Here is a 15965-nt window from a genome sequence, read left to right as displayed (position 1 = left end):
TGGCTTTTAGTCATCTAGTGCAAAAGAGGTTTTCAGACATAATTCGTGTTATGCATAATTGTAATGTGTTGTCCTGCATGTGTCAGTCATAATGTCATGCATAATTTGTGCATTTTGTGGAATTTATGTATATATTATTTTTTCATGAGTTTTCATGATAAAGAGGTTATCATTTTGTTTTTGCTAGTACAATGTACTCCATTAAAATGATGTGGACACAATATTTATGGTTGTCATGTTTTAGTGTTTATTAATTTAAAATGAATCAGTTTTATACATCCATTGTCTCACAAGAGGAAAAGAGATCCACACACCAGATAGTTCCCCATTCATAATCTTTTTTTATCGTGTGACGTTTTGAGTTTGTGACTTAAGTCAGTCAACACACTCACGTTATGTCATTAAGTATTGCTGAACTATGCAACAAGTAGGGCTACACCTCAGATGTGTCAAAAAAGAATGGCATTATTAAAAAATAACCTCAAAAAAAAAAAATGTCCTCTTGTACATCGCACCCCACCTGACATGTCTCTGTTTGAGAACCACTGGCCTAAACCAAGGTTTATATATTAATTTTTCTTCAGCTATGAGGTTAATATAGCCTACGGTGGTGGCCAATACATACTGTAGGGATGTCTTTCCTTCATTCTCTGATGAATGCTCCATCTGACTCCATCTGATTCCTCGGGCTGTTAGGCACCTTGTGGCTCAACACCCAACTGAGTGGTTTCATACATGCCAGATAGCTTGCCAGGGATGGTATCTGAGAAATTTTGTTTTTTTTGACACTTTAAAAAGTAATGCTTAATTAACTACGGTAAATACACAGGTACGGTCAACCATTTATTTATATATTTATTTTATTTGCATAAAGCACTGGGTTGCGGTTTATACAGAATGCATGTGATACACGGGAAGTTACTGAAATACATGTGAAGGATTGTAGCATGGTTGCAGTAGGCTAGGCTTAAATAGACCAGAGAAGATGAGAGTAGCATACGTGTGACTAGCAGTCTGGGATTTATCATGATGTGATCACTAGCTTATCCCTGATACTGCTCTCATCAGGACTATTTGACAATGATGAAATATTACTGTGTTTCAATGCCACTCTTAGCCTAGGCTACTTACATTTCTTAACAACAATGTCCAATTTGCCGATCCATAACATGGCTCACAGATAGACCACAACTCAGCCGCTACCCCGGATAGCTCTGGCGTGGGCTCAGATTGCAACACTAACTAACAGAAAGAATGGCGGTGTGTGCGTTTTCACTAATGGAAAACATTGCATTGAAGCTCAGAATATTTGAAACACAAAATTTGCTCAAAATGCATTGGCGTGCAGTCTGTTTTAGGCCCTATTACATCACATCATGTCACATCACATCACATCATGTCTCATCCCCCGTCCCCAAGAAGCCACACCCAAGTGAGCTCAATGACTTCAGGCCAGTCGCTCTAACATCATACGTGATGAAGACCATGGAGTGACTGGTTTTGGGGATACTCAGACCACAAGTACGCCATGCACTAGACCCGCTACAGTTTGCATACCAGGAGAAAGTGGCCATGGATGATGCCATCACATATCTCCTACACAGGACACATTCTCACCTAGACAAGGGGAAAAGTGCTGTGAGAATCATGTTCTTTGACTTCTCCGGTGCTTTTAACACCATCCAACCCCTCAGACTGGGTGAAAAACTCCTGCAGATGGGTGTGGATGCTCACCTGGCACATTGAATGACCTCTGTGTATGAAATGTGCTATATAAATAAACTTGACTTGACTTGACTTGACTTGGTATCCTGGATTACAGATTACCTGACAGAGCGGCCACAGTTCGTCAGACTGAAGAACTGCCTCTCCGACACCGTGATCAGCAGCACTGGAGCTCCACAGGCCAGTCACCATTGAGGGAGTCAATGTGGAGGTGGTAAACACTTGAGTATCTTGGGATACATCTGGACAATAAACTGGACAGGTCAGTCAACATTGAAGCACTCTACAAGAAAGAGCAGAGCAGGCTGTACTTCCTGAGGAGGCTGCGGTCCTTCAACATCTGCAGCAAGCTCCTCTGGATGTTTTACCAGTCTGTTGTTGCCAGTGTCCTCTTCTATGCTGTGGTATGCTGGGGAGGAAGCACTAAGAAGAGGGATGCTGGGTGACTAGACAGGCTAGTAAGGAAAGCTGGCTCTGTTGTGGGAGCTGAACTGGAGTGCATCACTTCAACATCAGACAAAAGGACCCTGAACAAACTAATCAACATCTTGGACAATGACTCATACACTCCACACCACAACACTATCATAAAGCAGAAGAGCTTGACCAGTTGGAGACTACGCTCACTGCCATGCACAACTGACAGACTGAGGAAATCATTTGTCCCCAGGGCCACACAACTCTTCAATGCTTCACTTAAAGGAAGAGGAGAGTTCAACTTCTCTGCAGTCTATCTGCCTCCACACCTCCCTCTATACTTACACTTCCGTGACCTCTGACTGTACACTGACTGTCCACTAGCCCACTGTGTTAATGCTTACACTGTCTATACTGTTTACTGGCTATATTAGCCCATATGTTGCTGTGGTCTAACATCACATCATACTTGACCAATGGCTGATACCATATTACTGCAAAGCTATCCTTGCACTGCTGCTATAATTCTTATATTACTATGTTTACATTTTTTTCCATTTTGTCCCCATAATTATACTTATATATCTAGATATATCTATCTATCTATCTATTTATCTATCTACTACCGGCTCCACAAAAACATTATATCAGTCTTTTTGGTGTCTATAGCAGCTTCAGCTGTTACAGTAAGCAAACTGGCACAGGCCAAAACAATGGTTCCAAAAAGGTGATATTGGGTGTTTTCGACCTCTGCGGTCTGTCTGAACATTTAACAGCATAATTTGAATTTGTGATGTTACAGTAAATGAATTACAGTAATATATAGCCTGTTGAAAGTAAATCATAGTCAAGTCATCACGCTTCACTTTTCAGGCTGATGTGGAAGGCTAAGGACACCTGCTGGTCAATAAAAGTATTACATAATAAAAGTTCTCCAGACACTGACTGCCAAATGCATTACACATGACCTGCAACGCCTGGTGTATATAAACATATATGCACACAATAGCATAACTAAGTCATTAAAGCATTTCATTGGAAGAATTTAGGCTCAGTGTATATCATAAATGCACAAATAGGCTGACACCAGACATAATTTCACTGCATTTCTTACTTCCAGTAACTATATGCATGTGACAATAAACTTCCTTGTATCCTTGTATAGTTATGGTTATTTAGCATCGGTTATGGTTATTTAGCATTTAGCAGACACTTTTGTCCAAAGGGACTTACAGGATATGAATCTTACATGAACCTGGTTAAAATTAACAGTAATCGGTTATTATAAGTTGGTAAGCCAACATTAATTAAAATAGTAAAGATAACAATAAGGTCAGTAAGCGTGAAGGTCTTTTGGACAAAGAGTTCACAGAAAGCATAATGATGGGGTGCCACACACAGCCCAATATAAGCTGCAGTAGATGTCAAGTATCGGTACTCTGGATATCACCAGATGTAAGCCACTCAGCCTCATTTAGGGTATGGGTCAGTGCGTTCTCACCGTCTGTACAACTGTTTCCAACTGAGTTACTGGTGCAAAGGAAGGATAGTGCTAAGGCAATAAGAACAACCAAGTCTTTTGTCCTTTTGGTCCATGACATGGCCTACTTCTGCAGTTTGTTGGCATCTACTTTAGTCTTACAGTCTAGTGGCCTAGATCATAATTCTGCATCAGCAAATGTTCTTCCAAAGACTCAACAGATGTAATGCTGATTACTATATACAGCTCTAGAAACAATTACGAGATCACTGCACATTTTTATGATGTGGTATGATGTGATATGGTTGCGGAGTGACATTTGAATGAGTTGATGGTACATATTCAAATTTGCAGTGGTCTCTTAATTTTGAATATGACCGTCGACTCATTCGAATGTCACTCAGCAACCATATATATATAATATATAATTTTGTTTTCCAAGTTATTTCACTGGAACTTTAATTGGGCTATGATTATTTGATTTATCTTTACTCAATCAAAACACCACAACTGCACTTTTATTGATATTACCTGAAATATTGTTTGTATTTTATATTATTATTTTCTGCTGCTTTTTAAATGTATGTTAATGTATCCCTGTATGGTGTCCTTGAGTACCAAGAAAGGCGCCTTTACATAAAATGTATTATTTTTATTGTTATTATTACACAATTAAATAACATATCTCATTAATGTTTTCAAAAATGAATTCATAGCTTTTTGGAAAAGAGCTCTTGCAGTTTTTGGTTTCTTCGGAGGGCAGGTGGAACATAGCCTACTTTGTCATTATATAACTGTTTTGTCACCTGACCTTCTGGAACTGCAAGCCTGTTGGGTGTCATGCAATATGACCAAACAACATCATCACACTGTGAACCAGAGGTCTGCCACATGGCGTTCTATGGGGTCAAGACTGGCTCATGACTAAGAGGACTAATGTCTGACCCCCCCAGATTATTTAGCTAATCTGACCTGATCAATGTTCTACACTGGTCATTGTTTGTTGGTTCTGGTGCTGTATCAAATAATGTGAGTGCACAAGCCCCTCCCACACGACCCAGAGTGGATGAGGTTGGTATAAAAGGCACCCACTGTCAGTCTCTCTCAGACAGGAAGGCAGAGAAGCAATACTAATGAAGCTAGCAGTACTTTTCCTCACTGCTATTCAACAGTAAACCCTCTTTGCTGAACTTTGCAGCATCTCTCTCTTTCTCTCTCTCGCACTCTCTCTATCTCTCTCTCTCAGCTCTTAGAAGCTTTCACTGCTTGTCACTGGTCTTCTGTGTTGTGTGGATCTCTGGACCAGAGGCTTGAATCTCATCATGTGGCTGCTGATGTTTGTGGCGTGGTCCTTGGCCTGTGCCGGGGGAACCTACTGGTACCTCTTTGGGAAGCCGAGCCTGTTCTCTCTGGAGTCACTACGGCCCAAAGAGTCACTAGAACCGGACCAGGAGAAGAGGAACAGGCTGCTGCTGAAAGGTGAGTGACCCATACGTTTATATCTGCAACTGCACATTATGTGTCATGACAGAGAGGGAATGAGAGAGAAAAAGAAAAACTCATGTCTTTATCTCGAGAAGGGTTGACTAGCAGTGACTAGCTTTTCACAGGCCTTCCTGAAAAAAGACGAGATTCAAGTTAATGCACATAGTCGTTAGTATAGCGTACAAACCGTACGGGCCTTACTGTCTTTTAGTAAATCACAGAATAAAGCACTGTTGTTTTGTGCATAGTTCATTTTCAATTTCCAAGGACCGTAACAAGCATTAAAACTTAAACTTCGGCTGGTGCATTAAACTCCTTTGGAAGTACTGGTAAAACCTCTTTATTGTCAACAAAGGTTTTAAACGCAGTTGTTCATTTTCAAAGGAAATACATGTATGTGTCATTTAATATTGACACCATCAGCACTGTCATTGGTTGTGTACAAAAGTACTTCAAAGAAGCTCCTCTGTTTATAATTGTATAAAGCTTGCCCCATACTGGATAAGCAGTTGTGATTGGTTCCTGGGATTATGGTGGTTCCAGTTGCCAGGACGATCAGTTAGAGCCAATTCAAATCCTATCAGTTTGGTTCTCAGGCTACTACTGTTTGTCTGTAAGTCTGTAAACTGCAATCACAAGAGGCAAGCACACACAAAGACAAAGAGAGAGAAACATTTTCACCTTTTTCATCTTCCTTCTGGCTCAGACTAGCACCAATAGCCATAAGGCGGATGATATAATGTAATAGGTCGCCACAGCCATATTAGCCAATGTATTATTATGTAATTATTATTGTAATTTACAATCATATGTGGCCGGTCTGACAGATTAAGTAAATAACCTGATTACTGGAATCCCACAAATCCGTTCATGGGGGTAGGATTAAGATTGTGACTTACCAGGCAAAGTTGCTGTATGATGAAAACAAAGCTGCACAAGGCCAAAGTTCATATTCTATTTCATACTACTCATCAGTAGATTTTTTCATCACCATTAAGGATAGCCTACCGTCACTTACTATAAGGTTGTACTTTTACTGCTGTAACAACCTGATTTTATGTTGGAAAACATGACACAAGCATAATTGACCAATTGTGTTTTGTTTCCAGAGAATTTGTTGAGGGAGTGAGGGAGGGAGACAATATTTAATCTTTTTACTGCAATTCCTCAGCTGCTTTAGACACTGTTATTGGTGCTGTATAAATAAATACGACAGCACAAATCTCTAGTTGGCGAAAAGCATGATAAAAACATCCTCGTTAACATTCTGTCTCTTAGTGAAAACCTTTTTTTATTCTCATCGCTGCTGTTTCTTCAACCTCTCTATTTGCTTACTGCAGCAAGTCAAATGAAATCTGACAGCTGTTCCTCTTTTTCTGAACTGTTCTTCATCTCTTTCTCAGCTATTGGAGGCTTCTGCTGTCTGTCACTGGTCTGCTATGTGGGTCTCTGGATCAGAAGCTTGACCCTCATCATGAAGCTGCTGCTGTTTCTGGTGTCTGGGTCCTTGGCCTGTGCTGGCGGAACCTACTGGTACCTGTTTCTGAAGCCCAGCCCGTTCTCTCTGGAGTCACTGCGGCCCACAGAACCACTAGAAGTGGACCAGAAGAAGAGGAACAAGGTGCTGAAGAAAGGTGAGAGGTCAAATCCCCAAAAATGTCCTATTTATGTTTAAATTACCATTTGAAAACCATATGTCTACTGAATATTTATGTTTGTAGTTTGTGGTAGTGCATGATTGTGTGGGATTGTATGAATTTGTTTATTGTGTGACTGAATACTGGAACTGTGTTTATCTCGTGTGTTATGTTAGAGAGAGATTGTGAAGTAGCTGTGACAAGGTTTTGGTCTTCCTGACAATTAATTCCCTTCTTGTATTGCTTTCTGATACACAGCTGTAAAAAAATAGCGAGACTCAAACTGGCTGTAAAGGCCAACTGCAATTACACATGTGTCTCCCTCCGTGTAGGTTTCAGTAGGGAGAGAATCCCTGAGAACCTGGATGCTATCATCATCGGCAGCGGTCTCGGAGGCCTGACTACGGCTGCTTGTATGGCCAAAAAGGGGAAGAGGGTGCTGGTTCTAGAGCAACATGACAATGCTGGTGGATGCTGCCACACCTTCACGGAGAAAGGCTTTGAATTTGATGTTGGTGAGTAGGCCTACTACTAATGGGTTGCTAATCTAAATTGTACATGCACTATATGAACACATTAAGGATAGCTAAACACCTAAACATCCAGTGGGGTTGCAGCTATAGAATCAATAGTCCAATCCACGTGTACGACCATGTAGTGTGTGGCCACTTAAACTTCCTCACTAGTCAGATATGGTCATGAGTTTAATGAATAATTAATTAATTTCAACAACTCATTAAATAGGAACAGTGTATGATCAGAGGAAGAAGGTCACTCACCAGTTGAAAGGAGATGGTGGTAGTCCTGTGATAGAGTGCAGGGAATCCCCTTTAGGCACACCTCCACTAGTGTGGGTTAGTCAGTCAATCAGGTCACCTGCTGCCACCCTCTGGCTGTCTTTGGGTACTACACTCTTTCCACACTTCTTTCTCTATGCTCTTACGACATACTAAAGTGTGTGTTTGTGTGTGTGTGTGTTTATGTGTGTGTGTGTGTGTTTAGGCCTGCACTACGTCGGTCAGCTGCATAAGAACAGCCTGATGCGGATTGCCTTTGACCAGATCACCGAGGGTCAGCTGGAATTTGTGACCCTGCCCCAGCACTTTGACACCGTCCACATTGGTCAGGGGGAGGAGCACCGAGAGTATAGCTACTACAGCGGGAAGACCGAGATGGAGGCCAACATGAAGAAGCAGTTCCCAGATGACACCAAGGCTGTTGAGGAGTTCTTCAGAGTCATGAAGGTATGACATGGAGGACACTGCCCCCTGCAGTCAGGGAGGAGAAGTTGGATTGTAATGCACTTAAAAAGTATTTTAATTATTTCAAATATTGAAGCAATGTAAGTTTTTCCTTATTATAGTTGTTGTTGTTGTTGTTGTAGGTCTCTGCCAGGAAGACCTTCTACCTGGGCCTCCTGAAGCTCATCCCTCGCTGGCTGGCCCTCTTTTTTCTCAAGTCCGGCATCGCTGACCGCTGCTCTTCCGTCTTCCGTCTGGCCACCACTGGTGTCACCACCTGGGCTGACCAGCTGACCGATAACAAGGACCTCCAGCTCATGTTCAACTACCTCTTCATTGGTGAGTTCCTCCAGGTTATCTCCTACTCTACTATGGTCAGCAGAAGCAGCAGATCATCTTCGTATAGTTATTTTCACATTTGGCTCTTCAAGGCTAATAACCTTTGATCTCATCTCTCCCTCCTTATCTCCTTCACCCATAGGTGATCGCCCTAGAGACTGTAGCCTCTTCATGAATGCCCTCCTCATCCACCACTACAAGCGTGGAGCCTACTATCCTAGAGGGGGCGCCAGTGAGATCCCCTACCACATCAGCAACACCATCCGCAAGTATGGCAGTGAAGTGCTGGTGAGAGCTCCGGTCACTCGAATCCTGTTGGATAAAGATGGCGCTGCCTGTGGTGAGTACTGGTCTGGATTGAAAGATCTACTTTAAAATAGATCACTCAGGGCTTTCTCTAGTGTCTTGTTCTCTTATGACTCACTGAAAGTCAATTATTTGTTCATCTAACATGTTTTCTTATGATCTTATGTGAATGTCAAGGTGTGGCAGTGAGGAAGGGCCAAGAGGTAGTGGAGGTGAAAGCACCCATCGTGATCTCCAACTGTGGCCTCTTCAACACCTTCAAGTACTTGCTACCTCCTCAGATTCAGATGAAACATGGTGAGTCATGTCAACTTACACAACAAACAACTAGGGAAGACCATAGACACAACCATCATTCAGTATTATTTATTCCTTATTGACATTGTACCACACCAATTACTGACTCTAACACAAAAACATGTCAAGGAAAGGCAAAAAAATTGGATTTCCAGTAGGTCGGATGGACCACTAGTTGTACATGTTATACACATGTTTGTATTTAGAAGATTTCTGTATACTGTAGACACGCAACTGCAGAATGAGTGGCAGTCCAAGACACATTTCCCACATATAAGTACACACTTAATAATAACACACACAGCACACAGTGAGGTGAAGCACACACTAATCCCGGCGCAGTGAACTGCCTGCTTTAACAGCGGCGCTCGGGGAGCAGTGAGGGGTTAGGTGCCTTGCTCAAGGGCACTTCAGCCGTGGCCCACTGTTCGGGTCTCGAACCGGCAACCCTCCAGTTGCAAGTCCAGAGTGCTAACCAGTGGGCCACAACTGCCCCTCATATATTGTAGGACAACAAAGTGAATCTTGAATAAAAACATCTCTTTTTTGAAACAAAGTGAACAGGGATGATTTTTATCTTCTGCAGATATCCAGACGCGTGCCCAAATGATGAAACCTGGCAAAGCTTGCGTGCTCCTCTTCTGTGGTTTCGATGCCACTGCTGAAGAGCTCGACATCACGCCAACCACTTTATGGCTCTTCAAGGAAAACGACATAGACATATCGTGAGTACCTTGACCAGTGCTTGCAAAAGTGTGGACACTCTCAAACACTGTCAAAAGTGAAGCCACCAGAAAAATACTAAGCTTTAATTTGTCACAAAATGAACTGGAATTGAATTAGAACTGGAATTGGACCAGAATTAACAAAATAAAACTAGATTGACCTGAACTAAATTGAACTTTTTGTCTCAGGATGGATAAATTCTTTGTTATGAGCAAAGATGAGGCCCCTGACAATGTTCCCATGGTGTTCATCACCTTCCCATCTGCCAAAGACACCTCCTCACAGATCAGACACCCAGGTGAGACTGCCCAGATCATATTCACCCATTATTAAGGACCCACTGCTGAAATAAATTTGATTTGCATCTAATACAAGCTTCCACATTCTTGTGATGCTAACTGTCCTGCTTATCTTGGTAGGTAAATCCTGTATGACTGTTCTGACCATGGTGAACTACGAGTGGTTCGAGGAGTGGAAGGACTCAACGGTTAGGAAGAGAGGAGATGACTACACAGAGTACAAGAACAGATTCGCTGACCACCTCTTTAACTGGACCTCGCGAGCAGGCATTTCCCTAAGATCAAAGACAAGGTGAGCAGGGGATGCATGGCAAGTACACAGTCTTTACAAACCATGAAGTAGGAAACTGAAAATACAAATTTTGGTTCAGCGAGTTATGGAAGGAATTTTAACATGACTTTTAACAAGACAAGAGCTCTAATGATAGATCACTTGGAGGACACAATAGATAGAACAGATACAGTAAATTCATCATCCTTCATATTGGGCATTTCTTTTCATCCTACTTTTTTCCTAGTCAACATCACAACCATAGAGAATAATTATCATTCCCATTTCTGTGTTTCTGTCTGTCACCCCGTTCAGGTGGTGTACCAGGAGATAGCCACACCACTCTCCAATGAGCACTACCTGAGAGCATTCAGGGGGCCCGTGCTCTGGCGAAAGCACACCCTAGAACGCTTTGACCCAGTGTTAATGGCCAAGAACCGCTGTGACACGCCGTCAAAACCTCTACATCACAGGTAAGGGAATGTCATTGTGAGTCTGTCTGTATTCATGAAAATGGATCTGTCTGTGTGTGTCTGTGTGCAAAATCTTGCTTTGTCTGTATCTCTATGTATTTGCATTGGTGCTTTAAACTATTTATGTGTGTTTCAGGTCAGGACGTGTTCAGCTGTGGTATTGCAGGGGCCCTGCATGGCGGGCTGATCTGTGCCTCCACAGTGTTGGGCCACCTCCTCTACGTCGACCTCTTCATGATGAAGATTAAACTGAAGGGGGGCAGCATTTTACACACTTTACAAAAATTGATTTTTTAATTGAGGTTTTCGTACTTTATCATTTCCTTTTTTCTTTTTGTTTTTAGTTAGACAGTTGCAGTAGCGCAGCTTAGTTATGTAGGGTTTGTCAAGTTGTTTTGTTTGTTTTATCTTTGAAACTTCGCTTACTTGTTGCTCAGCATGGCCGATAAAGACAATAAGGGTTTTTGGCCTCTATTGGCATGTCCCCTTGTGTTTGCAGCCTTTGAGGTCAAGTAAGTGTAAAGCGGTTTTTGTGCAATAACTCAACAACTGTGTAAAATCTTATATTGGCCTCTGAGAGGCACATCACCCCTAGCTGACTATGACTGATTGTCAGAGTAAGGACATCTTAGTGAATATCTTTAACCTTTAATATAAAAATCTGGCCTTTCAATGATGGCACTGCAACTGACATCTGTCAATACCTCAAGACATGTGTGGCAATGTGTTGTTATTACAGTAGATGATACAAACTACACAAAATGTGACATGATGTGTTACCTTCACATGTTTTGGAGGCATGCCATATTTTGTGCAATTCTGTCCATATTGTTGTTTTCAAACATATTCTTACCTTCATCCATTACTTCTATTTTGTATATACTTGTATATTCCTGAACTTTTTGTAAATATTGTGCATAATGGTGCATAACATTGCATTGTGTGAGGACTGTGAGCAGATTGCATTACCTAAAAGTTTGCCCTTGTGAGAGAATATATAGATGGATAGAGTGTTTATTGTCCCTTAGGGATAATCATGTCCACACACCTTCTTTCATGTTCCATAGCACAAATGCATTGCCGGATGGTTTATGAATGTGGTGGCAGCACTTTGATTGGATGTGAAGCAGTACCTGGTGTTACATGTAGCCATTGTGTGAATATAAGGATGAGTGACAGTTTTAGGACTCAACGTATTTCAACATTCTGTGTGAATTTGTCTGTATATATTTTGTGAAATTTACATTTATACATTATGACTCATCGACACTGTTATTGCAATGCACATCAATAAAAATGATGGACACAATTATGGCTGTCATGGTTCTGTTGTATATGTGAAGTTAATCAAGACTAGTGCAAAGCACCCTTAGGGTGTGTTGCGTTCGTTGTCTATGACACTCATGTGATCTCCCCTGAGGCTATTACCCTGAACCTCAGCCTTATCCATCACTGTCTCCCCCAGGCTTTCCGCACCTCACCACACCACACCACAAGGCTGTATAGGTACTGTAAGCCATTCTAACTGATTTATTTATTTATTTATTTTGGGGGGGGGCCTTTAATTTGATGGGAGAATTGTCTTTGCATCCAGTCCTGAACTGTTGTGGTAAAAATTAAGTATTAATCCACAAAGAGGCAAAAACTAACACACAGGCAAGCTGACCATACGGCAGAGAACAAAGCTTTATTCACAATGCCGGAGATAGGTTACAAACACACAAGCATCCTAGACGAGCATAAGAGCAACAAGTCTTATCGTTATTTATAGGACTAAACAGGGTATTCTTGATGGATTACATAACATGAAAGTAAAAAAGAGCTGTCGTGATAAATAAAGTTAATTATAAGAAGGCTGTTATTACTCCAGACTCCCTAAGGCGGTTGACTTCAGAGGTCATGGACAAGAGAAAACGCAAAATAACTCCTTGTAATGACCATCTTTGTAATGTTGGACAACAACAACCCGAGTAGACATTTAACAGCTAAAGTGTAGTCTAATAACTGGAAATTTCCCCACACTGGACATCAACGAAGAGCTGCCAACCCTCACACATTCGATTGGTGTAAGAGGGCGTGGAGCCAGTCAAATGAATGAATCTCACTCTCATTGTGTGAGAGTTGGCAGCTCTGCTTTGACCTGTACCCTAAACCTGCACCCCCTGAAAGGAGCGGTGAGCTTGCTGTCTGGTGTGTTTTGTTTGGTGTTTGGTTCAAATATCAACAAATAGCATCACTAACAGCCCATATAAACCAGTCAATCTGAGAGGAAATGTTGACCTAATGACATGGAATTGAAATGTTCACTTCGTGGAAGATATTCTCAGTTTCCTTCAGACCCAGACCCAAATGTTTTCACTAAATTGCCATGCAAAACACATTTAGCAAACAAGGTATTTAATGACACTGATAACCTCAACATCATCCAATTCACTTAGCCAACTCACCTGCCACAACCTAGTGTTGGCTACAGCCATTTACACACTCACAAAACTGGTACAGTTTTGTCATTTCTGATAATCCCTAATCAAATTGTAATGCTACATGTATAATACTTCACAAAGTCATGTACAAGGAAAGATTGTATCAACAATACAATATGTTTTTTTCTTTTTGGGCAAATGAGAAGGTATAGGAAAACCATTAGTGTCCCTTCCATTTAAACCGCATGAAACAAAATATGACAATGATAATAGTTAAGCACTCAAAGTCATTAATACATATCCACACTGCCAACATGCTGCTAAAAATAATGATAACTAGAAACTACAATTTTAAATAGTGGTCTTGCTCATAGACAGTAATCCATCATATTTTAGGCACCAACATCACCACGATCTTAGGCATCACATTAATGAACATGAATGTGAATATTTTGGAGAGGCTTATCTTTTATTTGTCAGAGTGGATGCTCATGACGTTATAGTTACCGTAACTACCCTTGGTAGTGTAGAGGGGTCTTTTGTCAAATCTAGTGTTAGACTTACTAGACTAGACTACAAGACTATACAATAATTCTATGCTAAGTTAACTACTATCACCTTCATCAACAACAACAACAACAACAACAAATTGCATTTATAGAGCGTTTTTCAAGGCACCCAAAGCGCTTTAAAGGGAAGAGGGAACCTCACTAACCAACACCAACACATGTGTAGCACCCACCTGGCATTTTGTGCCAGAACGCTCACCACACACCAGCTTGAGGCGGAGAGTGAGGGAATGAATGAATGAGCCAATTACACTGGGGGATGATTAGGGGGCCAGATTGAATGAGCCAATGACACTGGGGGATGATTAGGGGGCCAGACTAAATGAGCTAGGTTGGGAATTTAGTCAGGACAGTGGGGAACCCCCTACTCCCTGTGATAAGTGCCATGGGATCTTTAATGACCACAGTGAGTCAGGACCCCGTTCAACGTCTCATCCGAAGGACGGCATCTTCTACAGCACAGTGTCCCTGTCACTGCACTGATTAAGGCATTGGGATCGATTTTTGGCCAGAGGCTATCAACTACGATTACGACTAACAAAACATTTTTTGCAATGCCTGAACAACGCTGTTCCTTTTAAGTTTCTTCTTTATAAACAAGAGGTCGACGTAGAGGATGTGACCAAGTACTATGGAGGCACAGATCAGCCCGCCGTGCAGGGCCCCCGCAATACCACAGCTGAACACGTCCTGACCTGATACACACACACACACACACAGACCCACACACACACACACACACAAAGACAGGGAGGTGGGGACATGGGAACAAAAGAGAGGGAGAAAATACATGCATTAGACCAATGCAAATACACAGCCGTACTGTACAGACATAATGAGATTCTGCATGCATACTCAGACACTTGCATATACACAGCCAGAACAATCGTCTGACACACATACTCACACTTACCTGAGATGTAAAGGTTTTTAATGGGTGTGTCACAGCGGTTCTTGGCCATGGAAATGGGGTCGTAGCGTGCCAGGTTTTGCTCGGAGGAGTACATGGCGCCCCGGTGTGCTCCTAGGTAGTGTGCGTTGGACAGGGGGGTGGACACCTCCTGGTACACCAGCTAATAGGGTGGACAGACAGTAATAATCATCAGCATGTATAGTTGTGATTTTAACTTGGAAACCCTGCAAGGGGACATCATGCCATTAGGGTAAAAAGTTAGTCATTACTAGTAGTAGCTCAGTTAATCTCAAATGGTGCAAGTCAGCTGACAAGCATGCAGTCTGAAGTGAGGGGGGGTGAGTTCACTTTTTAATATATTCTATCCTCTAATTAGGTATCCATCTGTCCTGAAGTGTCTGATCTCATGACACACATACACAGACAGACATGAGAGGTCAAGGTCACTCTGACATGAGAGGTCAAGGTCACTCTGTCATATTGCAGTTAGTATGTGCTGATAGAATACTGCTGATGGACACTAATTCTAGAGACTACTAGATTAACTGATCCAGGGTCCTGTGTATGTGTGGCTAAAGAGCTGGGATAGCATACAGTAGCCCAAAAGGTTGTGGGTTCAATTCCCGGCTTCCCCCACTGCGCCCTTGAGCAAGGCACTTAACACTCTTTTGCTTCAGGAAACAATGGCCCTTGCTACTGTATATAATCGACATATGTAAGACGCTTAGCGACTGCTAAAGGAAAAACAATAAATAAATGAATCAAAGAACAAATATTGTTGAAATTCCTTTCAATGTTCGCTGACCAATAGTGGCTGATTTTTGTTTTCTAGTTTATAGTTGTTTAAGACCCTCTATTTGCCATGTACATAGCCTGCTTACCTTGTCTTTAGCTTGGGGAAATGCTTACCTTGTCTTTTAGCTTGGGAAAATGCTCGCAGGCCCAGTTAAAGAGGTTGTTGGCGAATCTCATCTTGTACTCTGTGTAGTCGTCTCCTCTCTTTCTGACGGTTGTGTCCTTCCACTCCTCAAACCACTCGTAGTTCACCATGGCCAGGATGGTCATGCAGGTTTTACCTGTCCAGGTAAGCATCAAAGTTAACACCTCAGAGGTGTGTGTGCGTGTGCGTATGTGCCATGGACTGTATAAAACACGTATGTGCGCGCCATGCAGACATTTTTGAATTACTGGGTTGTTGCACGCCATTCTATACATTCTATATACATCATATCCATCCAGCCATTCACAAATACCATTCATCTCCCACACACCTACACAAACACCCACATGTGTTCTAAAAAAACACCTTATTAATAAGACTCATTAGGGCAATTCCACGCAAAACTGTCACATATGTCAACAGT

The 15965-nt window shown here is 41.9% G+C and overlaps 2 protein-coding genes and 1 long non-coding RNA gene across 3 annotated transcripts in view; 1 reads left to right on the top strand and 2 right to left on the bottom strand.

Moving 5' to 3' along the window:
- The first annotated feature begins 4745 nt into the window (after positions 1–4745).
- On the top strand, positions 4746–10557 carry LOC125287985 (inactive all-trans-retinol 13,14-reductase-like). The gene is made up of 11 exons (XM_048234075.1): positions 4746–5101; positions 6511–6741; positions 7077–7259; positions 7747–7988; positions 8129–8324; positions 8467–8664; positions 8808–8927; positions 9514–9652; positions 9842–9951; positions 10073–10244; positions 10539–10557. The coding sequence occupies exons 1-11, from the start codon at positions 4945–4947 to the stop codon at positions 10555–10557; spliced, it is 1767 nt and encodes a 588-aa protein (XP_048090032.1). The 5' UTR covers positions 4746–4944.
- Positions 10558–12358: 1801 nt separating this feature from the next.
- Positions 12359–13832, bottom strand: LOC125287848. The gene is made up of 2 exons (XR_007192421.1): positions 12837–13832; positions 12359–12735 (listed from the first exon to the last, which is right to left on the bottom strand). It is a non-coding gene; the product is annotated as an uncharacterized LOC125287848 (long non-coding RNA).
- A 65-nt stretch (positions 13833–13897) lies between these two features.
- LOC125287844 (inactive all-trans-retinol 13,14-reductase-like) overlaps positions 13898–15965 on the bottom strand; it is a gene marked incomplete in the record, with an annotated part of 10452 nt that continues 8384 nt past the window's right edge. Inside the window, 3 exon segments of the mRNA XM_048233891.1 lie at positions 13898–14383; positions 14602–14761; positions 15511–15677. Of these exon segments, the coding sequence (XP_048089848.1) occupies positions 14223–14383; positions 14602–14761; positions 15511–15677 (488 nt within the window).

This window comes from Alosa alosa, chromosome 22 (assembly GCF_017589495.1).
Source record: "Alosa alosa isolate M-15738 ecotype Scorff River chromosome 22, AALO_Geno_1.1, whole genome shotgun sequence".
NCBI lineage: Eukaryota > Metazoa > Chordata > Actinopteri > Clupeiformes > Clupeidae > Alosa > Alosa alosa.
This window is presented reverse-complemented; position numbering and strand designations above follow the sequence as displayed.

Bases quoted from the DNA above. Each gene is read 5' to 3' on its own strand.
- LOC125287985 (XM_048234075.1), top strand. From the start codon at position 4,945: ATGTGGCTGCTGATGTTTGTGGCGTGGTCCTTGGCCTGTGCCGGGGGA. The intron at 5,102-6,510 runs GTGAGTGACCCA...TCTCTTTCTCAG, and splicing joins GAACAGGCTGCTGCTGAAAG to CTATTGGAGGCTTCTGCTGT. The intron at 8,665-8,807 runs GTGAGTACTGGT...GTGAATGTCAAG, and splicing joins TAAAGATGGCGCTGCCTGTG to GTGTGGCAGTGAGGAAGGGC.